This window comes from Pyxicephalus adspersus, chromosome 3, assembly GCF_032062135.1.
Source record: "Pyxicephalus adspersus chromosome 3, UCB_Pads_2.0, whole genome shotgun sequence".
NCBI classification, from domain to species: domain Eukaryota; kingdom Metazoa; phylum Chordata; class Amphibia; order Anura; family Pyxicephalidae; genus Pyxicephalus; species Pyxicephalus adspersus.
The window spans coordinates 117739569-117767133 of record NC_092860.1 but is presented as its reverse complement, the minus strand read 5'-3'; the positions used below and the strand labels follow the sequence as shown (position 1 = coordinate 117767133).

At 36.1% G+C, this 27565-nt stretch overlaps 1 protein-coding gene across 1 annotated transcript; it reads right to left on the bottom strand.

Moving 5' to 3' along the window:
- Positions 1–3545: 3545 nt before the first annotated feature.
- On the bottom strand, positions 3546–27374 carry TRAPPC11 (trafficking protein particle complex subunit 11). Its single transcript, XM_072406848.1, has 28 exons — positions 27152–27374; positions 24539–24763; positions 24293–24462; positions 23387–23457; positions 22688–22802; positions 22377–22476; positions 21649–21722; positions 20693–20789; positions 20463–20596; positions 19850–19997; positions 19166–19259; positions 18397–18476; positions 18096–18174; positions 16741–16795; positions 16252–16397; positions 15154–15215; positions 14920–15068; positions 13199–13396; positions 12953–13101; positions 11175–11296; positions 10292–10411; positions 9712–9777; positions 8735–8891; positions 7327–7438; positions 6495–6586; positions 5456–5589; positions 5117–5284; positions 3546–4412 (listed from the first exon to the last, which is right to left on the bottom strand). The coding sequence occupies exons 1-28, from the start codon at positions 27155–27157 to the stop codon at positions 4368–4370; spliced, it is 3168 nt and encodes a 1055-aa protein (XP_072262949.1). The 5' UTR covers positions 27158–27374; the 3' UTR covers positions 3546–4367.
- Between the last annotated feature and the right edge of the window lie 191 nt (positions 27375–27565).

Below are 27565 nucleotides of genomic sequence, written 5' to 3'. Positions count from 1 at the left end.
GTGCTCCTAGTTAAATTAACTTTATTACTGATAATTAGTGTGACCAACTCTAGAAAAGCAGAACATTTGCTATTGACTGATCTCAAGCATTCATGTGTATTTTAAAACAATGAAAAAGAAAAATTATGTAAAAAAGGGAAATTATGTAAGAGAGACAATTCTTGTTTTTCAATATTTGGGAAGGGTTATAAAGCATCTACTAAACAAGTTGAAGTCCAGCATTCTACAGTGAGAAAGATTATTCACAAGTGGAAAACATTTAAAACAGATGCTTATCTTCCCAGCAAAATCACCCCAAGGTCAAATGATGAAATGACAAGTGGCAATATAAAATAAAAAACAAGAGCCACATCTCGGGCTCTACAGGCCTCAGTTTGCATGGTAAATGTAAAGAAAATGACAGTACAATTAAAATAAAGATAAAAAAGTATGGCTCATTTAGAAGGGTTGAGAGGAGAAAGCTTTCCTCTAAAAACATAGCAGCACATCTTGGGTTTGCAAAGTTGTAACTTAACAAAGCACAAGATTTCAAAAAACAATGTCCTTTGGGCAGACAAGACCAAAGTGGAGATGTTTGGCTATAATGCACAGAGCCTTGCTCAGCAAAAACTAAGCAAGGCATATCGACACAAACACTTCATACCAACTGTCAAGCATGTCGTTGGAGGGGTGATGATTTAGGCTTGCTTTGCAGCCACAGGACCTGGAAAACTTAAAAGTTTTTGAGTAAGACCATGAATTCATCCAAAGTATTTAAATCAAATGTGAGGCCATCTGTGTGACAGCTAAAGCTTGGTCGAAATTGAACCATACAACAGGACAACATCTACAACAATCTACAATGTAATGGCTGAAAATGAGAAGAATCAAGGTGTTGCAATGATCGATTCAAGGTCCAGACCACAACTTTGGGGATTGCCCAGCATTACAGTCTTTCTGGAACAGAGTGACAGATGTAATAGCAAGTTGACTGGGTTGGATATTGGAGGGAAACCTGAACCAGCCCTACTACATGTCACAAATCCCACTCAGAAACAGTATAAGCGATCCCTGGTATGCCATCTTTTAAATGCAGCGAAAGCGTGCATTCCAGCTTTCTGGGAAAAAGACACCTTCCCGGCGATTGGCTATTGGTTACTTAGAGTGGGTGACAAAATATATGGAAGAGATGATGGCAAACAGAGATAACAATTCGGAGAAGTTCACATGGATGTGGTTTTACAGGATCCATTATTGTACCACTACAGAATACAGTTTGTTACTGACTAAGCGAAATGTTGCTGACGAGGAACCTACCTCCTAGATGTATATGAACAGGAGGCACATTCCTGAAGGAGGAAGATGGCAGAATAAGACCATCCTCCTCCCTCCCCGCACCTTATCTTTCCCTGCCCCAATCCAAACCTTTTTATCTCTGTCTTTTTTCCATCCTTTCTTGATCTATCTCTTTTCTTTTATTAAAAATGAGGTTGGGTCACTTCGAACAATTGAGGCACACCGAGTTTACCGTTTGACTGTTCTCATGATTCCTGTACCTTCTTGTTTTTATGCTTTTTGTTTTCAGGCTTACATGCACTGTATGTATATTTTTTGATGTGACTCATTCAATAAAACATTATATATAATACTGTGGCAGGACCTTAGGAGAGCTGTAGATTAAGGATAGCCCCCAGACCTCTAGGAACCGTTGCAATGTTATCAAAAAGAGTGAGCTAACATTCCTCTGTGTGAGGGAAAAAAAAAGGCAAAAGAAAATGATTACTTCAAGTTATAACTGTTGAGGCTGGTTGTACAAGCTACTAAAGTATGGGGTGTACTTAGTTATTCACACATAACATAACTCCATTTTGGATTTCTTCTTGTAAATAAATTATGACTCTGTGGAATCTGCTGTGCGTTTTATATTTGGAGGTTGGATTTAAATAATTTTATAAGCTGCTAAGGACCAGATGGGATAGAAATGTAGGAGAATGTACTTTTTTTGTCATGACTCTACCCTGCTGAATAACAATTCATATACAGATTCTGCCATCTGCTGTTGAACAAAGACATTGCAGAATTTCCTTATCAGTGGTATTGGTGTAAATAAAATAATAGTCCATCTTTTACAAGCTATTCATTAAATGAGAAAAAAAAATCTTTTACACAATCACAGTAACGTTAAAATGTTTCTTAAAGTTACCGTCATTTGCATTACAACCTAACAACCATTACAAGCAGATGCTTCTGAATGTTTTGAAAGGACCACATTTCAACAAGGTATATATAGCCCGACCTTTAAATTTAAAGCAAAACAATCTTATTTGTAGGTCTTGGCTTTATATTTATGCAATGGTTCTTTTTTTTTTTTTTTAAATGAAAAAAAGAGGAGACAGCTAATTTGTCTCCTGACATTCTAATGCTTTTCTGGAATTACTGATGAGCCAGAATAATTGCTATAATTTTCCAACACTGGCTCACCTGTATTAGCCATTAGTTCTCTAAAGGGCAGAGATACTGATTTCTTACAGTCAGTGACATGTGTATAAAACAAGCTCATAAACAGATTAGCCTAACTCATAGGCCACATTTTTGGTGGTCATCTACAACTAGGGATCCTATGCAAAATTAGAAACCATGTACCAAAGAATACAGACTGCTTGACAAGACAGGGGATAAAAAGTTAAAAAAGTATTATGTTTAAAAAAGGATTATGTCACATCTCTCTTTTGATACCTAGACTCCTATGTTAATAGCTTCCTCTTTTTACTGATCTGTATCTCTTAATCCTGATCTCATTTGTATTTGATTACCTTTTTTCTATTTCCGTTTTACCTGTGTGCATAGAGGTGTGTAGTTCTTTATTTTTACAACACCATTCGTGAGTAAAACTAGATACAGACATTAGATTTCCATCGGCTGATACAAGCGTTTGTGATTGTGTGTGGCAAAAATCTAGCGTCTATAAAGCTGTTCCTTTTTCCATTACACAGCAATCCTCCTCGCTGGATCACTGTGCAATTGACATCTGCTACCATTTCCTATGATGCAACGGGGTGCCTCCAACTTATCCACCCTCCTTCTTAGGGTGAAAAGTGCCATCTGTACAGCACTCATCAGTTACTACTGTCACTGAAAATGATCACTGACAGTGATCTATTACCGTATATGTATGTAGCCAAAGATCAAAGAGTTCTCAAAAGATTGCACTACAATTCATATTTAAATAATTCAATAAGTAAAAGGAATATATTGCCTATGTTTACACTTCCATGGTAGTAATTATTGCTAACAAGTTATACTATTTTTACCAGGAGAGGAGTAGGGTAATGATATGAGAACTAATGAATCCCATAGGTGTAATCAAAACACATCTTTACACTAGGCTCCTATTGAGCAGTAAACATACAACGAGCAACTCCACTTAGAAATGGAAATCAACTTTTTTTCGTTTTTTTTTATGTTATTTTTATTGGGTTTCACATTCTGATGCATGACCACTTGCTGGCATCATCACTATGTTGGACAGTATGTTTATAAAGACATAAAAAATTTAGAAGAAAAAAAAATGTTAAACATAATTTATTATGAATAAACTCTATATAATTTAATTTATATTTAGAGATATAGATTTTAATGCACAAAAAGAAAACGGTTCTTTTTTCATCAGATGATACCATTTTTTTTTTTATCAGCATGGTTCTTTACATCCTCACAGAAGCCGCACTATAGGTTTGTTTCATCTGAAACCATTTGACCAATTACATTTTCCATTACAGTCTAAAGCGCAGCATTTTTTGTATGTTCTATAAAATTACATCACATTCTTTTACAGCTTTATGTGCTTAGCCACACTTAGCCATATTCTCATAGGAATATGTATACAAGGAGTTTTCTATGTCTTGCAGGAATCATGGGATATGCATTTTAGTCACAGTTGCTGTACCATATTCAGCCAATGATCACAAGAAGCCAAAATTCCATACAAAGGATGACTGCTTGACAGGTGACATAATAAAACACAAAGGGTTGCTGCATGTTTATGTGCATGCCAGGACCAAGATGTACATACAGTATACAGGTTAAGCCTAGCTCTTAAATGAGTTTGTGACTACTAGAAAGAATGAACAAAGCTTTGGTAGGCAAGCATTATTTTGCAGAACTCTACACAGCCATATCCTAACAATTGTTCTGGGGCTAGTGCTTTGCCGTAATCCTGATACTGCGTAACAAAATGATAAAATATATCATATAAAAAGAAAAACACATTTTCAAAGTTCTGATGATCAAAAAAAAATGTTTTCAGCATTACGAAAACATCAGCTACAAGCAGAACTTAAGAAGAGATTAACAGATATGAGTCCGAGGTAAACACTGGATTTGTCTTCCTATGCAGCTTCTATGGAGTCCTCATCCACATGACGGCCTTGAGGCTGTAACAACAAACAGGAATTTCTTAAAAGTTTGTTCTTGATGGCCATGTTTTTATTTTTGTATACAATTTTAAGACAGCTACATCTTTACAATTTTAAATGATTTTAAAAACAAAGATAATGGAAATTAGAAAACAGATTTTTAATTAAACAAAAACAATATAACAAAGTTTCATGCTAAAAGACACTATGGCCTGCTCCTAAGTACTACGGTATATAGCAGTGCCAAAACAAGCATAAGAATAATATAGTCAATACATGTATTTATGAGGATATGGGATTTGCTTAATCCTCCTCCTGCATAAGAATATTCCTATATTTATGTCTGTAAAGGTTCTCCATTATTAAGGTCATTGTGTAAATAGTAGTGGTTGCGTTGCAAGTTGCATTGAACCAGACATGTTCTTGTAATGTTAAAGACATTTTACAGCTTTTCCAAGCACCCCAGTATTTATTTCCACACAACACAAACAGCTTCATCTAATCACAATGGACACTGCAGATGTTGATTGCTTAAGACCTGCAGGGGTGAAATTTGTTGCACAACCATGTTCCAGTTACATAATTCAATCTTAGGTATTAGGAAGTTTGCAAAGGTGTTATAAATTTGAATGACATGGATGAAGGTGTGAATTGTCAATAGTCTAGGAGTAGAGACAAAACAATTTGGTAATAAAAGGATATCCCAATCTGGCTGAACTTACCTTCACAAATATATGAGTGGGTAAGAAACGCTTAAGCATATGACTGGTGTAATTTGGAAACCTCAGAAGATTGATGTTAAGAGAAGGCAACTGCTGGTATCCTGCCATAAGTGGGTAGAAATTGTACAACATCTCCTGCTCAGTTCCAGGTAGGATTTGGAGTCGAATCTACAAAACATGATGAAGAAGCCAGGTGATGCCACCACATATCCAGAATGTAGTTATTAAAGCATGATTAATTATTATTTTATAATGTTTTATGGAAAAAAAGGTTTTCAGCAGCTGAAATAAACTGTGAAAGAAAAAACTCATGAATAAACAAGAAATGACAAGGCCTACCTGCTTGAGTCCAGAAAACATGAACGCGTCACTTGGCTCCACTGCGATTTCAATATCCTGAACTAGTCCTGTCTTGTTCTGCAGATGATACTTTACTGGAAGAGACTCTCTAACTCTTCCAAAAGATGGGAGATCTAAGAAAGAATAAATGGTGAAACCTAAATCTCACACATTACGTAAAGCTGAAAACCAGAAAACGTTTCTAAGAAAAGCTGTAACGGAATGCAGGTTGTAAAAAAAATGTAATGAAACGTGACACCCCTTTTTACATCTTAAAGCTATCAGAAAAATGTAAAAATACCTTTTCATAGCTTGTGCTTTTCATTTTTGTCTGGGGTACCAATAAAAGCAGATTTCCATTTCTTATCTATCCCTCACTCATGCATTGGTCATAGGCAGTCTTAAGTCAGGAGTGAGGGTTACGGGGAGGAAAACTGTTTTTTAATGGTAGCCTAGAGGGAGAAAAGTATTAACATTTTTCAGTGTGCGTTACTTTAAGTATAGTTTTGTTATTATATCCAGGAGTTCACATTTAAATCACCAAACTGAACAAGGCAAAATCTAATTGAAGAGTAATAAGTAAATACAATCAATCAGTGTACTGACACAAAGTGGTAGACCAATATTGGTTACATGAGCCACAGCTACCCAATGGGTAAAGATCAGCTCCAAAGGTAATACTTCTACACTAAAGTAATCAACATGACAGATTTAAGGATTTGCTTGTTTAATTTAGGTTTAGTTGGGTATCAAATCGTAAAGATGGCAATCACAAGCCTTTTCTGTGCATTTGGAGGATGCAAGGCCCTTTCTCATGCTAAATGTTTTTAGTAGCCTGTGTGCCATGCGTTTTTTATATATACTTTATAGTCATAACAGGCTCACTTATAATTAAAAGGCAAATAATATACTTTTTTTGTTGTATAGATATTATACTAAGATATTTTTGAAGAAAAAAAATTAAGGCTGCTGCTCAAATGAATGTTGGGCTGAGGACAGGACAGAGATGATGTGCAGCAGAATTAATTTTGCCAAATACCTGCTTTAATATGGAGTGGAATGCTTTCTACCATCACATGTGGCAATGTTACCACAGTGTTGACAATCGGTACGTTTTCTCCAGCTGAGCTCCTTTAAAACAAAAAATATTCAACACAAAGAATGCTTGGTTAAAAAAAAAATCTCTAAACATGAGTGCTTCCCCATTTAAAAGTTCAAGGATTCTACTTATTAGCAATGGTTTTCCATACATATTTGCCAACAATGAGACTGGTAGAGAACAGTAGATGTTGATAATTAGTAAATCATGAATATGGTCTGGACTTCACATAAGCTCTACAATATAATACTGGAGACAAATAAAATCACTATTACTGTGCACATATGGACTCTGCATGTTAAACAGAAATATTTGCATCTCTACAATTACTAGAAACTAAGACATAAAAAAACTTAATCCTAATATCAACAAAAAAATGCAATCTGCACTAGTTCTGCACTAGAGTGCTCTTTCACACAAATAATTTAGACAGCATGAGCTGTATTTCTAAGCATTATGATTTCTATCATCTAATTCTGCCATTCATATCTGTATTTTAAGCAGAACAGTAAAGCAGATCTCTGACAATGTATTTATACACAATTGTCATATAGTAGCTGAAAAAAATATGTGGAGAGTTTTAAAAGACTAAAAGGGTTTTAATATTTTTAACTCAATTTACTATAGAAATCTTTGGAAAACGTTCTACTTCCCTTTTCTGGGGCAACACTCATATCTACTAAATAGCAAATTTTGTGTTTTAAATAGACAGAACCAGACCACTAAAAGACCATCACAAAAAATGTTGTCCCTAAACATTACACTCTCATACCTCTTCCAAGAAATATTATAGCTGCCAGTAGCCACAGCATTCTGAGGGTTTGCTATAGGAGGACACTGGAGGCAGAAGCATTCACTGGCACTCTCCCCAGTCTGTAAGACAACTGTAAGAATAAAAGCAGCGTTTAGAAGGATGTTGTATATACACCATGCATACAATGAATGCAACAATGAAGTTAGTTTCTTATATAAAGCTTAGGTATGAAAAAAACATGTACTCAATTGCTAAAAGTTTATTTGTATATACCTTTGGAATGTGTTGTACCGGAAGCATAAGTGACACAGAATAAAATTATTTTCGTTTTTTAACCAGAAAATTTCATAAAATCAATTTCTATTAATTGTCAAATCCTTGTCCAAATCTGTTCCATTATTGGTAAATAACCCAGGTTTACCCACGATAGGCTCTTCTCCAGTTTTAGAGCTTTAATAAATCATGCACATTGTGTCCATCTATTTTCTTAACATTTTATTTTTTTGCCTTTTTTAAAATATAAAACTAGAAAGACGATGCCACAAATATTCCGTTTTTCCCAAAGCAAAGGCACATCTGAAAAGAGTTATTGCCAAATAAATAGGCCTACAGCCAAATGGTTAGCATAACATACAATTTGTATAGTAGACCAATTACTGGGTTCAGTAACCACAAAAAAATGCAAAAGACAACAGGAAATTAAAGACTGCATTGAATGTAAATATAATTATAGGTTACTGCTTATATTACAATAAAAACCTAATAAACTTCCCAACATATTGACTTACACAGTCACGTAGGGTTGAATTCTGATGAAATAGTTTGACAAGGAACAAGCTCTGATGGCCAGACAAATGACAAGTTTTGTGTAGCACTCCCTTCATAAAGTGGTTAGTATGTAGGAAAAAAGGAAGCCCACAACTCATTCATGTGCACAGGGAAAAGAGACTAACCATGTGGTTGATCCAGAAGAAGAATTACAGTAACACAAACTGCTGTAAAGACACCTGGGTACATGAGAAAGCTTGCCATGCATGGAGGTGTGAAACAACAGATTAGTCAGAATGCCAATGCACATACAGTGGGCATTTGTGAATTAGAACTGGACCAAAAAAAAAAAAAAAAAATGAAAGAAAGTGGCCTGGCTCGATAAATTTTGTGTCACAGTGAAGCCAGTGTGACTTAAAAATTTGCTGGTGATATATACACGTGGCACTATGCCACGTACCACTGGCATATTTGAAGAGTTTTTGTAGTTTATGCCTCTGTGGGTTAGAGCAGCTTTGGAAGAACAAGGGGGGACACACAATATTAGGCAGGCTGTGGTGTGTGTATATATTTTTCTTACCAACACTGTATTCTTGCTATATGAGTGTTTCCTACAGACATGATTTACTCCTTAGCAATTCTGGTTTTACATACTAACCATTTTCCACGTGGGATTCCAGCTCATCAACAGGAGTGACAGATGAAGAGAGTTGTAACTGACTGGATAGGATGGTAAGGCCCCATGGGGAAGCACTCAAGATATCAGTCATTAACAAGAAGGGTTTATCAGCATAGACGCGATCTAAATGTTCAAACTGCAAGAAGAAAAATCATCCATCAAACACTGTTAGCATACACAATACAATAAATGTGCAATGTGGATTATATCCTGGTGTTATCAATTCATTACAAGCAGGGTAATTTTAGCACATACACTGTTGTCTATTAGAGCATACAGGGTCTGTGAAAAGTCCTCAACAACTACTTTACAATGCAATCGGAGATGCATCCAGTTCCCTGCTGTGAGGAGGTATTTAATGTAATGAAAGCAGGCAATGAGCTAACCGCTGAGTAAACAAACCATCAAGGCTATGCCTTATAGATAACCTGATCTGTAACAAAATACATTTTTCTTACTCTAAACAGAGTATGATGCAACCATGAATACCGGCTGCTCCCTGTGCCAATTTACTGTGAAACAGAGTGAACTGACACTACTTTGGGACAAAAGCAGGCAGAATAACTACATGGCCAAATCTGAGTTGTGGTAATATTGTATGTTACACCAGACTGTAATCCCACTTAGGGATTAGTGGGTTTTAATAGGCACTATATTATGTACCTTTAAGAACAAGTCAGCTCATATATTTATATTTTAACAAGCTCCTTTTGAGTGACTATGACCTCATTACAATCTACATAACAAATTGCAGGAATGCAGATTTTAAGCCTTATACCTTCTCAAAACCTACAAACTGTCACCAGACACAACAAAACAACACATTTTCTGCATTACATATTACATTATATTATATTGCTTACATATTTCTAATTGTTACTTTTTGTTCTTTAAAAGTAAATAAATACTGTTTCTCCACTTTACTATACAATTGTACGGAAATAAGCTATACTTACCTTTATAGATACAAATTTTACTGCAACATCAAATGGATACACTGTCTCAATGGTAACCGTTTCATCCTGTGGTTGAAAAAAAAAAACATTGTGCACATACTTAGATCACTGCTATATACTAATATGCAATTCCATCTTTTGCCAAAAAACATATAACATTTTTGGGAATCACAAATATACATATTTTTCATTTTAGAGAGTGTGCAGCTTTAATAGCATATTTTCTAACAAGTGACTGCATTGCAATCCGTCCTCAGAATTCTATTGATTCGTAACATACAAATTGCTGCTATAGTCTGTGCTATTGACATTAGTAATCAGAAAGAGAAGGATGTGATGATGATCGATTGGCAAACTTTGCGCTGACCTCATCCTTAAAGTGAGAAACCTTTAGAAGAAAGAACTGTTCATGTATATGGTATCTTAACTGCTCATTTGGGCTTTACAATTGGTCATACACCACTTTAATCTGCTTTGCTGGTATAACAATAACAGAATAGCAAAAACAAAGATTAATAGTAACCCATAAAAACCAAGCACTACACTGAAAAAATAGATATATGTGTGAAGAGCATCTTACCCGGTGACATCTGCAGACGATTTCCTTGCCTTCTACTGATGTATCTATCAAGTATGAAACATAAACCAAGAAAACACGTGTGCCAACAGTACCACAGCGGATGTATAGAGGCATGTCCAGCTGTAAAGAGAAATAAAAAACTAAAGCTACTGCATGGTGATCTATAAATGCATACTTTAAAACAGCAAAAGGAAAAACAGGTGTTGCCAAAACATCCCGTACTTCCTGTTTTTCTGCACGGATCCAGACAACAGATTACTGTAATGGTTATTGTACATAATAACTATTTTCTACAAGACACACGTACTATCCAAATGCTTGTTACTGGTCAGAGTAACATTTCTACATTAGGAATGCCTACCTATGTTAGCTTCATTAGTGTTTTCTGTGCGGGAAAAATAAGACAGGGACAAGAAAACATACCAAATATGGGGTTTGATTATAATATAATCCAACATGTTTCCTTCTATTAGTAAATCTGATAAAGGAAGCAATGAGGATATGGTGGCATCTTTGCCGTTTTCCTTTCAGCTACTTATAGAAATGAGGACCTTTATTTTGTTCTATATTTTGATAAGGCTGAGCATGAAATATCTTCTGGAAATAGAACTAAAGATATTTTTATTTTTTCTTTTTGAACATGAAGTGTCTGGGCATGCATGAAGATGGCATATTTATAAATTAAACGTAAAAAAAATGTTTTCGGTTACCATTTGTGTACCAGAAATAAATTACCAAAGAAATATTAGTTTTTTTTTTTTTTTACATGAATGCCACTGATTTTAAATGGGGGAAGTGTTGCTTGCCTCCCTGTGGTACAGCTGCTTGCACAGACAGAATGCACACAGCCTTAATATATGTGCTAAAAAGGTCAGAGAAGCACCTTTTCTCCGGGCTGCAGGTTTCCTACAGGGATGTCGGTGAGTAAAGCTGGGCTTGAGTCATCGCACATTTCTGCTCCCTCAAGCGTAACTAGAGTCTTCTGTGTCAGGTTGGCATCCTGCCCTGTGAAAGATATTGTTTTTCTGGGTTATAGCACAATACATACTATGCTGCAGGGTCAGTTTAGGTGATCCAAGCCTTAACAGCCCATGCCAAAAAAAATTTGATTTTTATTTAACACTATGGCTGCCACAGCATCATCAACACCATAGATGGAATGTATTAATTTAAACTGAATCAACATAAATATAACAATTTTCAGGAAATTTCCTAAATCCACAATTAAAGCGACATCGAGGAAATGTAGAAAAATGTAGAAAAATAAAATGAATGTTCACAACAACAATCTATGGGCACTGTATCTTGTTTGCCAATTTTATCAGGAGAGAGCAATCATATTCTAACAATGTTTTGTTCTCTGCAACCACAGGTCTAATGATTGGCAAATCAATAAGTCTGGTCCCTAAGTATATATCACAAACAAACCCACCAGGTAAAAAAGAAAAAAGAAAAAGGAAAAAGTTGAAGCACACAGCTGCAGTTGTAACAGTGCATTATAGTAAGTAAATAAAAAAAAAAAATCTGTTATACTGTATAAGTGTCTGCATACTGTATATACAGGTAAGTGCATGAATATTTGGACAGAGAACTTTTTTCTAATTTTGGTTCTGTACATTAACACAATTAATTTTAAATGAAACAACTCAGATGCAGTTGAACTGCAGACTGAGTTCACCAGTGCTTTGTTTCTTTCTCATGATGTACCAAACTGTAGATTTTGTCACTCCTAATATTGTAGCAATTTCTCGGATGGGTTTTTTTGGTTTTGCAGCTTAAGGATGGATTGTTTCACCTGCATGGAGAGCTCCTTTGACCGCATGTGGTCTGTTCAAAATCTTCCACATACAAGCACCTCCCCCTCAAATAAACTCCAGGCCTTTTATCTGCCTAATTGATAATAACATAGCAAACGAATTGCCCACACCAGCCCATGAAATAACCTTTGAGTCAACTGTCCAATTACTTTTGAGCCCCTGAAATGAAGAGAATTGTGTAAAAAAAAGCTTTAGCTTTAGAAGTGGAATAATCTTGAATGGCCAAGTCAGTCACCTGATCTGAACCCAATTGAGTATGCATTTCACTTGTTGAAGACCAAACTTCACACAGAAAGGCCCACAAACATCAACTGAAAGCAAAAAGCATCTGGTGATGTCCATGAGTTCAAGACTACAGGCTGTCATTGCCAGCAAAAAGTTTTCAACTAAGTATTAGAAATGAACATTTAATTTTCAGCTTTTTAATTTGTCCAATTACTTTTGAGCCCCTGAAATGAAGTGATTGTGTTAAAAAAGGCTTTAGTTCCTCACATTTTTATGCAATCTTTATTGTTCAACCCACTGAATTAAAGCTGAAAGTCTGCAGTTCAACTGCATCTGAGTTGTTTCATTTAAAATTAATTGTGGTAATGTACAGAATCAAAAATTGGAAAAAAGTTGTCTCTGTCCAATTATTTATGAACCTAACTGTACAAACATACACATATACACATACAAACTTTCATTGTTAGTGTTTAAATACACTTTAGGAGAAATTTCACTACCTGGCCAAAAGGATTGCTGAAAGACTGGTTGCTGCAAACTGTTACTCTGCTTTAGTATTTTACTTTTAAGTGTCTCATTTAAAGTTTGTTCTTTTTTTAGGCTAAAATTACAAACACACCTGGTTTAAGTCCTGCAGTCAGTTTTACATCCTTGATAACTGTGTCCTCCTGAGACTGAATCGTTATCATCAGGCAGTAGATTTCATTAGTAAGGGCAGGTGGCTCATGACGCAACTGAACACACAGCTTAGGTACTCTGGAAATAATCCTAGGAAAAAGAAAAACACAACATATAGAAGGTTAGATACTACTAGGCATCAGTTTAATTTAAGTATACATATGTGTGTTATTTATGCATTACTCACATGGTGCTGGCTTGTATTGTGATACTGTCCCAATGTACTTCAGTTTCTGGTAGTTTGGGTCTGCGCTTAAAAGAACGTGACGCCTGCACTGCCTCCTGAGCGGAGGCTGCATCTCCTCCACCCCCCCGCCAGTTCAGAATCACACAACGGCCTGTTTCACTCCCCAGGATTAAATCCACGGATGTAATCTGACAAGAAAGATATCAACTCTATAAACAGGACAATATTTTTTAAAATGGCTACGTACACACGTCAGATGATTCTCATCTGATAATCGCCTCAGGACTAGCATCTGATGTGTGTACAGCGCTCATCTGACGTCTTTCATGGATCCATCCTGGCGGATCCACAAACTACGAATGATCGTAATACAAGTGAAGGGGAGGTTCTGCTCTGTCGTTCTCCGACCTCCCCTCTCCATAGAGTTGAATGGCGCTGTATGGACAGCGCTCATTCATGTGTCTTTTAGTCTTTTGTCGTTGGAAAGGATTGTGAAAGATCTTTTCCAACGACAAAAATCTAACATGTGTACAAAGCTTTTATCAAGGCACCTAGTGGAAGGAGTCATAATATTGCTAATCCTATTAGGAAAACACAGATGTTCACATCTGAACAACCCTGATGGGCGGACCCTCACATTGTTGCTCAGGCCAAGCCAAAAGTTCATAAAGTTGTATGGTACTTTATTAATGAAACACTGGCAGCTAAATTATAGGACTGATGTCTATTGGCAAACATGGTCACCTTGGATCACACGTCACCTTATGGGAGATATTGATGTTTCATTGATAAACTTATGGGTGGTATAGTTATGTAGTGCTAATTACATGCTTACAGGACTCTTACCGTGTTTCCCCGAAAATAAGACACTGTCTTATATTTTTTTTGTAAGTCTATAAAAAAACATCTACAGATGTACAAGGTGCAAAAACCAATCACTCATTTATAAAGCACTTAGTTAGGACACCAATAAACAATGTACTTTTGGTTAACTGACAGTAACTCTTTCCTATGAAACCATTAATAAATTAATTTTTAATTACTTATTTGAGAAAGGGTCATAAGCTAACCACCCTTCAATTCTTTTGCTGCCATCTCCTATTTTTCACTTTAGCTGGCAGGAGCATAATTCACTTACAGTTTTGTAAAGATATCAGACTCCCCTTAGCAAACATTATATTTTCTGTAGAGTGGCGGACCTGTTGAATTCAGAGATGGGTCTGATAATTTTGTCTGCATTTTGATAGTTGTACAAATGTTTACCAAACAATATTTTAAAGAGAATGAACTAAAATCATTATTGGCGCACACAATTACAACATAAAATGTCAAAATGTAAATGATATAACTGTATTAAAAAGAAAATATATTAGTGCACTGTAAAAACACTAGTTGTGCTAAAAAGCTTGAAGTTTCACATCTATGCACTGAGGTAACATACATATAGTAATTTAGCTCTTTGCAGTGCGATTCTTCCTGAATGGCCCCAATGCACCTTACTAGCATTGTGGCTATCTCCACACAGCATGTGTTAAGTGTTCATTTGCCAACAACAAGGAGATTTCATCCTTTACTCCCCTAGAGACCAATGCACCTCTTCCTGGCTCTGATGCTCTATGTTGCAGGTGGGCACTCTGTGCCCCTTTACAATGCATAAATTGTGTAACAGTAAATTTACCTAAAGACTAAAAATAGCATACTGGGTCACATTATGTTAAAACCCCTTGTGATACATACCAAATGGTACAAAGTCCTGAACTTCAATGGTAAACACATTGTTACCCGCCAGAGAAACTCTGTCTGCCCACAGTCTTTGTGCTGCTTTCACCATGGAGGCATCACAATCTGGCTCTGCCTCAGGACTCTCATTCTGTACAATAAGAAGATTACAAAGTAATCTATAAACTTTTCAGTATTAGAAAACATTTTGAATTATTCTGAAGTGTTAAACTCACCATTAACACATTAATGAGGTTCTTTTCAATTCTAGACTTTTGATCATCTTTCAATGTTGAAGCTGTTTGCAAAATAAAAATCCAAAATTAAAATAGAAAAGATATGATTTTGGTTGGTTTGTTTTAGGTGAAAACTGGTTTACAAGAGGACAGACAATTTTTAGGGACTTTTTAGGGCACCAAATTCTCAAGGTTTTTGTACAAACAACCATCTTTAATTCATATATATATATATATATATATATATATATAAATCTCAACAACTCAAAATTCTTTAATAAATTTAGGATATATTAAATAAATTTAAATTATAATAAATAAATATACAAAAGTCCCATGGAATCACGGTTTCCCCAATATTTTCAGGTCCGAGACACCAGCAGGAGAGCAGTGGGATAGATCTCAGTCCAACTGATCACAACATTTTTTGTATAGCATTTGTGAATTAAAAAAATGTTGTTTGTACAAAAATATAGAGAGTTTGGTGCCTTAAAAGTCTCTAAAAATTGTCTGTTCTCTTGTAAACCTTATATTTAATATTATCAGGATGTGGCATATGTAAAAATTATAGGTATTGGTCATCACTTATTTTGCTAAATCTTGTTTTCAGTGAAAACAGAGTCACATTATCTGCCACTGTTCTCTTTCATGTCACGTGTCTACTTTAACTGGAACTTTACAGCCCAAAACATCCTACATTGCAAAACAGTACAGTACAGATACAGTTTTACTTTGCAGCATTTTCAGAATTAAGAAATATTAGGAAAAGATAAAAACATACTAGTTCAAGGTCTGTGCCTAACCATACAGTGAAAGAATAACAAGAATAAAAGCCCTGGACCTTGCACCTGCAGATCAGCCATGGGGGAGTAATTAAATTTGTTTTTTCCATGGCTCTCAACAGAGCTTAGGAGGTCTGTGTATGACAATTATTGGCAGGTATTTCCCATTTTGTTTTAGATCCAGTTTCAGATAAGCTCTGTAAGTTAAGAAAGTTTCATATAACATACTATTTCACATGTTTTTACAGTCTCACTGCGTGATTTTAAAGTGTACCATTAAGCTTTAATTGAAACAGAAGAAAAGAAAGAAAACTACCTCTTCCAAGAAGCTCCAGTGAATAGGTGATATAATCTTTAAGTTGTGCCATTAGATAAGCACATTTCAAAGCGGTGGTTAATATAGAAGTCAGCAGAGTCCACCACCTCTCACTGCGATAGTCACACATGACATAGTCCAACAACCTGACAAAACAAGACAATAGAGCCTGAAGACCAAGATCCAATATTACTTCTGCCTGTACACAAGGAACCTTATCCTTATTATATAATACATTTGTATCCAGATAGAGACCTTTCATAATATGCTAGGGAAACATGATATACAAAAAAAGATGTGTTTCACTTTTATTACACGTGAATGCACAATAATAGTGTGACGGGTTAACTGGAATAGGAGGAGCTACAATATACAAAAGTCAATTACAGCTCATTAAAAAGTTCATAATGAAAAAAAAAAAAAAAAGCACATAAGGGCTTACTGTTTAGTTTAAGTATTTAGCACAGATCACTGGACAAGGAGACTTACTTCAGGGCTTTAGTGTAGTCTTTAGCAAAGTAATACTCTTCTCCCATCTGTACCACTGTAGAGGAAAAAAAATATTTATACGCAGGAAAAAAAAATCCCCTATGGATAAAAATGACTAACCAAAAAATATTATAGAAAATAGACTTTTTTTCTTTTTGGCAGCAATGGAAGATCGCTGTTAGCAAGACTGTATAGTTTTCACTACCATTATTTTATATTCAGTGCTATGGATTAGATTATTTTCTAATGCTTTCCATTTTACTCTCATTTATCTAGGTGCTAAGGATGCCTCTCTGTAGAGAAGGTGGAGAAGGGATGATTTTTGTGCAATCATTGCAGAAATTAGCCGTTAATTTCACTTGTAATCTTATAACTTCCTGTATTCTCTACCTGGGCATAAAGATATGAAATAGAAAGTATGAGTACAGAAAGAACAAATTCCTGTGCATGTATTTTAGATGTACGGTACAATGCTTTTTTTTTGCTTTTATATTTGTATTATTTCTTTTTGTAAATACTTTTAGTAAGCCCAGCTGTGGAGTTCCTACTTGCAGTGCAATGATAAGGCATAGTGGTCTGTACATGTGCTGATATGATGAATTCATAATGCAACCAAGATAGTTGTATTTAAATTTCCAACTAAAAATCATGAACAAAAGTTATTTTAAACATTATTAAACCATAATTATTTAACAGTATTTATATAGCACCAACATGCTATGTAACGCTGTACAATAAACAGGAGTAGTTAATGACAGACAGATACAAACAACGACATAGAAGAAGGAGAGGACCCTGTCCAGAAGAGCTTACAAGAGGAGGGGGAAGTAGCAGCCAATAGGTTTTAATTGAACTAGTTTTAAACACGTGACCACGAGGGCTTTATGTAGGGAAAAAAAGCAAATGCCCATCTTACATGGCAATCATTTTTTTTTAAATATTCTGGCCAGCAAATCTTCCCCCTGACCCCCACACATTAGACTCCTGAAGTGCCGTGGAGAATCCATGACAACATTTTACGTATGCATTTTACATATAATCTGGATTTATAAACATTATGTTATGATCAGACATAGACAAACAAAGATTTTCAGAAGGAAGTTTAGGACCAATCACAAACAGTATATGAATGAACACAATAAAAAACAAAACAAAAACAACAGCATATTTTCAGAGCAATGCAAACAGAATGGATGATGTGTCAAAAGAAAAGTTCAGTTACCCATAGCAATGGAAGATTAACTTTCGTTTAGTGCATTTTTTTAAGAGACGAAGCAATTATTGACCTTTTTTTTTTTATTGTGAGACTCCTGAAAAAGCTTAATTTTAACATTAATTCTTATTGAAGTACTTACTCAAGTGACTCTTCATTCGGGGACACTTGTATTTCTTGAACTGAGCTACAGCACTGCTCAGGAGGCTGATATTAATCTCCTAACAAAGAAAGAATGAAGGAAAAGTGTTGAAAATATACAAAAAAAAAAAAAAGTATAAGATAAAGGTTCATAAATCTGTGGGTTATGCATTGCAGTTCATTGCCATGTTTCTTTAAAGTTATAGCTGGTAATAGATTTTAGGGAAATGCCAATTCACCAGATGTATACATGAGGATATTTGTGGATAGTACAGAGAAGACAAAACCAAATAGCTGCTTACCGAGTGATTGACATCTCTTTCTTTAAGTTGCAGAGCCAGAATCCCAGCTTTCTCCTTTTCTGGATCAGAAAGATCAAAGCCTGCAAACGAAACATAATATTAATTAATGAACTGTACTATGCGAGGTGATGAACAGAACTGTTGCAACATGAATGGTTGTGTGATCTTTTGTTTTGGTAATATGCACAAGGGTGAAAAACAGGTGGCAGGTTTCCTACTATACATTTGTTCAAGCCCATATTGGACAATAAACCATAAAACGTTTCAGTTTTAATTAAAAGCACTGATAATTATTCAGTTTAGCACATCCAATGAAAACTGTATATTCGTTAACTTGATGTATCAGATTTCAGGATTTATTTACACAGGGTGGTTGTGAGAAGTTGACAGGTGCCTCATGTGCTGTGGTGATATTAGACTACAATATGAATGCAAGAAGAATCACAGCTTACTGGGAGGACTGTCTGAAATATATTGAGCTGTAATGTAATGTAATCCCTATGTAATGATCCCAATTTTCAAAGTTACATGGCAAATACAACCAAAACTAAATCTCACACAAGTCAAATACAGTAGATGAGAACGGGGAAAATAAGCCCTCCTTGGTAATGGATGTACCATGTGGTCAGACCTGGAAAATCAAATGCACATATCTCTACTCCCTTATTCCCCCCACCCCCATTTTCATTTAAGGTCGGTGGGCGACTTGCCATGAAAGCTCAAGAACATTTTTACCTGTTACACAACATTGAATCAACAACTTACTTACTTAGAATTCCCTGCCTCCATGCCCTCTGGCCATAGAAATCCAGGGCTCCATTAGGGGTCTCCAGAGGGTCTGGACTAGGATATGTCACAGACGGCTGGACAAATATAAATAAAATAATTTATATACAATACCTTCCAAAAAGAGGTACATTTATCAGTAAACCTTTTAAATCAGAAAACAAAAAAAGCATAAGTTGAGTACGTAACAAGCTTCTTATTAGGATGTACAAAAACTTTCAAACATTGTTTACAGCCTGTGACAAGACTTGAGATGTCCAAAACTGTTTAGGAGACAAACATCTCATATATAATTCAAAACTTAAAGAGCAATAGGAGTATTAAAGTGGGACAACTGGAAGTAAGCCAGTTTGTAAGTGTATCTGAAGCGAATTTTGATGTGGCACTGGGTTAGAATGATATGGAAAACAGAAACACTTTTTGCAGTGACATATGTCTAAAAAAGAATTTATCTTAATTCCTTGTGTCTTGAGTGAGGATGTACAGAAAAATCTCTCCAATGGGAAACAGAAAGGTAAATAATAGCACTTCTGCTAAAAGTCTCATTCAACATTGAAAAGCAGATTTGTCATATAAAAAGGCTAGGCTCCTACAAAACTAACAAAATGTTACAGCTTAAATAGATTCAAACATTTTTAGCATGCAGAAGTTGGGACTGGAAACTTACACTATGATTACATAAGAGAGCAGCTAGGTGTTTGCGCTCCTGTGCGTAATATGCAGCTTGCTGGTAGTAGAAGCCAGGATTTTGGGTCTGAATGGCAGTCAGACCTAACTTAATTGCTTCATCAAACAAATCTCCAAAAGCCTGGAACCTTGAAAAAGGAAAGTAATTGAAAAGAAATTCAAAACAAAATATGTATTACATACAAGACAATCCGATTTACAGAACTGTGTCATCTTCTAGGACAGTCATGATGCAGACTCAAGATAATATTTAAACAATAATAGTCATCTAGGAAGAAAGCTATATTCAGGGATTGTAACTGATATTCTGATGACAAGACCCTGACTTTACTATCGTTTTATCACCCAGGATCAATCCAATACTTATATTCTTATGTCAGCATGTTTTTTCACTAGGTGTGTACTTAAGCTGTATGACAATTCATTGACAGTCTACTGGGGATCCTTACTAATAAAAAAGCATGAATACTTTTTTCTAACAAAGACATTGGAATGTAAAACTCTAAACACAGTTATCCCACAATAAGTATAACCAACATTCTGAGATAGTAGACATTTATTTATGTGCTGTAGAGTGTACAGTTTAAACATACTGTTTAGACATCCAGGCAGCATGCTCAAAGGACAGCTCAGCACTGCCTATCTTTTTCTTGCACAAATCAATGTGCTTTCTGAACTGAGCAATGGCATCTAGAGGAGTATTGTGCTGGAAACACAGGCGGCAGATCTACAGTCAAAAACGAGAAGTAACGTATGATGTTAATCAAATAAAACCAAACCTAAATATTGAACTATGCTTGTAATCAATAAGCCATGGTCTTACCTTATAGTTTATGAAGCCAGCCATGGTTTTTATCTCCAGCATGTTCGTTTCATGAGCCCTCAATTCATGTACAAGGTTATATGCTGTCCGGTAATTTCTAACAAAAACAAATGGCACATCAACAAAATTTATTTTGACCCAAGACTGCATTAACAAATCAACAAATATGTTATGTCCAATTACACTATTCCACAGATGATTTCTCAATTTAGCTTAAGCTTTTGTTTAGAATATTCTTTATTGTTAACTTAGGTTTTCAGAATTCTTGTTGTTGTATGTTAGTATTGTTCATCATATTCTGCATGTAACTCAGCCTTTCAGGACAATATTTTGATAAGACATGATGTTGTATCTATTTGGATTGGATTCCCTAGAATATATGTAACTGTATGCTCTCATTGCTTTTTATATCCCTTTAGAAACCTACATTCTAATGACATTAATTATCCTTTGTCCTTGCAACACCAAACGTTCTGATAAGTACCATGGCAAACCACTATGTTTAGGGGGGGGTAACAGTGTGACATGCAGCTGAAGTTGTTCTTGTCTTCTGTCGTCCTTAAGTTTCTATATTTGCTCTAGCTGCATTCTATGGCAAATTAACATGCTAATGAAGAAGTGTTCTATAGATTAAAGTCTTTATAAACCAAACACTTAAACTGCAACTAAAAATATTAAACAGTATGAATGCACAACTGTCCAATTAAAACAAAACATTTTATGTTTTTAAGTCATGAACAGATCGAGAGAAGTGTTTGAACATATGCCAGATTTTTAGTTGTTGGCTGTCAAACAGTAATAAAAAGGTGATGGGAGTCACAACTCTTCCCCACTCGGTCCAAACCTTTATGATACAAATTGTTTTGGGGCTTATGGATTTTTTTTTTTAACAACCGAATAAACTAACATCAATAAATTAGTATAATACTGTATATAAGAAAAGGTGATGTACTTACTTCAATGCATTCTGTGTATCCTGTTTCAATTCACTGAAGAAAGCAATTTTAAACTGATGCCGTACAAACAGCAGCTATAGAATGAAATGAAAAAAAAAAAATATTATTGGCTTCAGTTTTTAATTTTTAAATGGTAATACTATAAGGCAAAAGGACTACTATCATCCAACCAGGGATCAAGTTAAATGAAGTTGAAATTAGAGGACATGATGCATCTCAGCAGAGTGCAAGCATTCATGTCAATAAAGTGGACTGAAGAAAAGAAAAAGAAGTCCAATTTAATAACATTTCTTATCTTTTTTTAATATTAACAGCTGAATGCCGTCCGTACACTGGGGGATGGGTGCACGGCAAGCTAAACAATTTCCTCCATCTCCATGATACTGATCATTTTCCTGGAAAATACTGATCAAACTTTGATTGGGAATGGTCTGGTTTTCAATAGATTTTGATTAGATTTGATGTTTATTATTGAATCTAAAGTTTTGAAAACATCACACAGTATAAGGAAGCATTTAAAGTTTAGCTTATTCAAGCCCCAAGATAAGTCATGCAAGACCTACAAATATGACCATATCGCCCAATCCAACTGAAAACAACTGCACTGGGTGACTCATTTAGGTTGATGGGTTCCCCAATCAAAATAGAATTATGAAGAATAATAAAGTATATACGTTGTCTGCACTGTAGTAAGAGATAGAAAATCATTACAGATGATTTTACATTACCTGATGTGTGGTTTTATTTAAGAACTCTTTATGAGATTTTATTCTTCTGATTTCAGTGTAATAATAGGTCTGTGCATGCTCATAAAATGCATTTTCTAACCTATAGGGAGAGAATAATTGTAAGTGTGCAAGATCTACTCATAAAACACAAACCCTAAACTCAAGTACAAACATGTAAAATAGATGTGCACGTTCAGGTTTAGCCAATAAACTTAAAGGAAAGTGATAGTAAAAAGTGCCACACATAGAAGCCAAACAATTTTTTTCAGATTTGTGTAAAGTACCTGACGTGAACTATAAGAACTACATACCTAATAATGTAGCCCACTAAGTGATCAGTGTGTGGGAGTACAAAGAGAGACTTTCCTGAGAGATCACATGCATTACAGAGAGCAGCAGCTCGTTCTGAAGCAATCAGATCTTCACCTGGAAGACAAAGTAACAGAAATAAGAACCATTATAATTAAACATGTGTAAGAAGGAAAAGAACACAAAGAATTGGTGACTCAGCTGCAAAAGCGGTTTCCCCGGGAAGATCTTAATGGTGGGCAATGGCCCCCAGGAAAATGATGAAAAGTCCAACTATTTGAGTTGTCCCAGTAACAGAAGGTGAGGTATGTTTATGGGAGGATATCCCCTCACTTGGTCATCAGAGCAAACAGGGAGATTACTGTGATGACAATGAAGACAACAAAAGGTAAAAGAAAAGGAGGTCCTAACCCTTTACTACTCTAGTAGTAAAAAAGAAGCTTTGGCATTATATGCAAAATCATACCTTGTGAGCTACAAAAGATTAAAGATTGAACTTTATTTTTAAGTAGCATGTAGAAAAAACGAGCACTCAATAAATAACCTTTCCAAACAAGATATGAATCGGCTGAAGAGTACGAAGTAGCCATGCTATTATAACAACACATTTGAACATGTCCTTATATCAAGCCCCTGGTGAAACACAAATATTGTTATTGTCCAATAAGCTATGCAATGCAATGCACAACACAAGGAGGTACCTGGAGGTAATGGGGTTTTCTTCTGTATTAAAACCACAGCAACCTTTGTATTTCTTCCTTGCAAGCTTTGCCTAAATAAAACACAAGGTGTTACAATGCATGACACAATCATTTTCATTCACCTAAGGGGCTAAAATGCAAGTGTTGGACCTTGTCTCATTATTTGTAAATAAGATCACCAGGTTGGTGATAGATGAACCGGTAAACTAGAGTTAAACCTGGATGACTTAGGTTGTGTTGCTGGTATGGATTTAGGGTTCAAACACCTTTCTGCCTGAAGTATGTAAGGTAATATTCTCCTGCAGAGTACCCCATGTGAAAGGGAAATTGATTTTAGTTTTCTCATTTACCAGCTAAAAGCCAAAACTTTGCATTGTTCCCAGGTGTTAAATTTGTCTGCTATTGACAGTTTCAGTCACTATTACCATTACCACTGTTATCTTGAATATGTGATGTGATCTCTGTGTCTCCTATGACATTTAATGGATTTTTATTCTGCAGATGCACTGCAAAATGGCAGTGCTCCCCTTTTTAATGCTGTAACTGTAGGAAACATATACAGTATTAGGAAGATTATACTAAAAAGATGTATGTATTTTTAACGGATATTCCAATACTTATTTTACATTAGTCTCCAACTGTCAGCATGTACAATTAGGGAACCTGCACCAAATCCATATTTTACATGTGTCAAACAAATAATAAAATTTATTTAAATAGCAATCACATCTTAGGGTCAGGATGGCACAAAATTACTAATTTTGGCCTTGGCATCTATACTTTATTGCCCTCTGATTTTTAAAGAGTTAACCTTCATTTTCGACTGGAATGCACCACTAGCAATAAAATTACCATTAATTGTATAGACACAAAATGCTGCGGATAGAAACAGTCTGGGTTTTGTACCTCACAATTTCTACTCTGGTTGCACATTCTGATTGCTTCTCCTTCCACTGGGCTTCGTCCCAATCAAGTTCATAAAACACAACAACCAGAGCAGGCACCAGATTAAGATGTTTATTCATCCATCCGGTCTTCAGAATGCCTTTTGGAATGTACCATTCATAGGATGTTCTCTAAAGAAACAGAAAGACAATTTACAATTTATCCAGAATATTTGAAGGTATGTGTCAAATCACAGAATGAGCTTACCTTTGTTCTACATTTTGGATATTCATGATCACCAGGAAGGACTTTAAATGAAATGGGCACCCTGTCTGCTCTTCTGTTGGCGCAAAATGCATCCCAAATCGCCCTGTGAATGGCATTGTACGTTACGTCTAACCCAGTAAGGGTCACGAAAGCCATTGGACGACAGCATAACTCCACAGGAAAATCCCACTGTGTGGGGCTCATTTTCAAACTATGAATGCAAACCTAAAAAAGGAAAAAAGGGTGTTTAGGATACTAAAAGCACAAGTATGATCGGAGTTAAAAAAAAATCCCAGTGGGTAGCGGTCCACTATGATCAGGTAGTGGTCCTTGTTTACTTCAATAGGCTGTATCTTCAGATAATTCTCGTCCGATATGAGCTGTCAGCCTTGTCTTTGACGAGAATTGGACATGTTTACAGAGGTCTTCTGACAGAAGATGAATGACTGCAATATAAGTGAAGGGAAGAGAGAGCAGTGGGGTGCCGCTGGCCCGTTCTCACCCTCCCCTCTCCATAGAACAGAACAGTGCTCTATGTACACCGCTCGTTCATGCATCTTTCAGGTCAGTGGCTTCTGAGGACGATCATGAAAGACTATTTCTGAAGACAATAATTGAGTGTGTGTATGTAGCCTAACTCATCATATTAATAAATAAAAAAAAAAATAAAGTAAAACTCTAGGCAGAAATGACAATTAAACGCATAAAGTGACACAGCCCGCAAACAAAATACCTTTGATTCAGGCACAGCCGTAAAATGCTGAGCCACCGAGAGTCCAAAGTCAAGTTGTTGTGGGTCATTCTAGTGTGCTGGGATCACAATTTCGAAAGGCAATGGCTCTACAGCATAGGGAAACAGAAGTTGTGATCACAGCAGTTCCCAGGGTGACCACAGGACAGGAAATACGGGAAAGCCGTCTAACCAATAGGGACAAATAAAGAAAAAAAAAAAGCTAAAAGAGGATTTATACATCTCTACTCGGTCCATAATTTAAAGTTTTTTTTGGATGTCCTTTATTGTCACTTTAAGCAGGAGTATTTCCTATGTTCTTTAAAAAAGTATGATGACACCTGTAGATGTGCATGAAAACAGTATAAAAATTAAAGGGCCAGGGACAGAGTAGGAACGGCCAGGGAGAGAATCCAACAGAGGACATGCTCTGGACTTGGAGATGCTTCTTGCTTTGGAAAGTAAAAGCACCACAGATGATTTACTCATCTAACACAATCATTTATAGACCAGGACACCTTACATATTCATATTCCTGATAAATGACTCAATAATTAGTGGCGCAAGTATAAGGATGACATCTGAAGACCCTGAACCTTCCAAGTCAGCAATGTCATCCTATACTTTTAGCCTGTCAAGCTCACTGCAAGGATAATGGATATTGCTTTAAAAGAAAATACCATAGCATATGTTTGTATGTGAAAGATTTTGTTGTGAACAGACAACATGTGGTCAAAGGAGCTCGCCATGCAGGTGAAACAAACCATCCTTAAGCTGGAAAAATTGCTACAATATTAGGAGTGGCAAAATCTACAGTTTGGTACATCAAGAGAAAGAAAGCACTGGTGAACTCAGCAAAGCCAAAAGACCTGGAAGTCCACTGAAGACAACGGTGGTGGATGATCACAGAATCATTTCATTGGGGAAGAGAAACCCCTTCACAACAGCCAACCAAATGAACAACACTCTCCAGGAAGTAGGCGTATCGATATCCAAGTCTACCATAAAGACTACAGGCTGTCATTGCCAGCAAACGGTTTCCAACCAAGTATTAGAAATGAACATTTTATTTTAACACTTCTAATTTGTCCATCTACTTTGGAGCCCCTGAAATGAAGTGATTGTGTAAAAAAAGGCTTACATTTTTATGCAATCTTTTTGTTCAACCCACTGAATTAAAGCTGAAAGTCTGCAGTTCAACTGCATGTGAGTTATTTCATTTAAAATTAATTGTGGTAATGTACAGAACCAAAATTAGAAAAAAAGCTGCCTCTGTACAAATATTTATGGACCTATCTTAGTATAAACATTCACATTCCTGCCAGATAACTGTACACATTAATGTCCTGTACACATTTGCTTCGCTTGAGCTTTTTGTAGCAATCAGCTGACAACAATGCATCCAGGGTTATTACTTTTTCCACGAAACCCAAGTGTATCTGCAGAGGTCAGAGATGGCACAGAAATTTACAACTCTTCACTAAACTAAGGCTACATACACAGGTGCAATAATTGTAATTGGAAACAAACAATTAACGACTGATCGTCCCATAATCGTTGGTGCAAAGACTGCACAACAACGCCGATGAACGAGGAATGTCGCTGGAAACGAAGTTTATACCCCAACAACAGACACACAGCCTAGCAGGTGACCACTTTCCACCCTCCACAGCTGGTCTATATAGAAATAATGGATCTGTAAACTGATAAGTGACCTTAGCTCACTCTGTCCTCTCCTTATGCCTGCACATGTGTATGCAGCACAATCTGATTGGCTCTTAGAGATCCCTCTCCCACTCTGAGTGCCCCTGTGGAAGGAAGGAAGCAGGCATTTGGCTACTTCTATGTAAAACCTTTCCCAACATTGTTACAATAATACATACCTGCATTATATGGTGTTAATGGCAATCTGGACCAGGCCAGACAACACTGCAGAATGTTGCAAAATGTCCCCATAATGGCATACATTGCTTATACATCATTACCTGGTCAGACGATAGATCCTCGGTACATTATTCCACAGTGCAGGGAGGGGCTCCCCTAATACACCTCACTGAGCACCAGCTATCAGGATATGCAGCCTACTCCTCCACCGCAGCCCTGATGTCAGCTGACACAGCCGCACAGTCTGCTGGGACATCCTCCGACTCCATATTTACTTTGGGCAGAAGTCTTTATTATGTCGTACATCACTGACAGTACAACAAACTTCTTAGTAGATGTCAACTCCCATATTTCTAACAAAACAAGTATATCGTTTTTGTCGCCACTAAATAAATATTTTTGTTAAGCTTCCA

Coding starts and splice junctions, on each gene's coding strand:
- TRAPPC11 (XM_072406848.1), bottom strand. Junction 22,803..23,386: donor GAAAACCCCATTACCTCCAG/GTACCTCCTTGT, acceptor TTTGTCTTCCAG/GTGAAGATCTGATTGCTTCA. Junction 18,477..19,165: donor ATGGAGGCAGGGAATTCTAA/GTAAGTAAGTTG, acceptor TTTCGTTTGCAG/GCTTTGATCTTTCTGATCCA.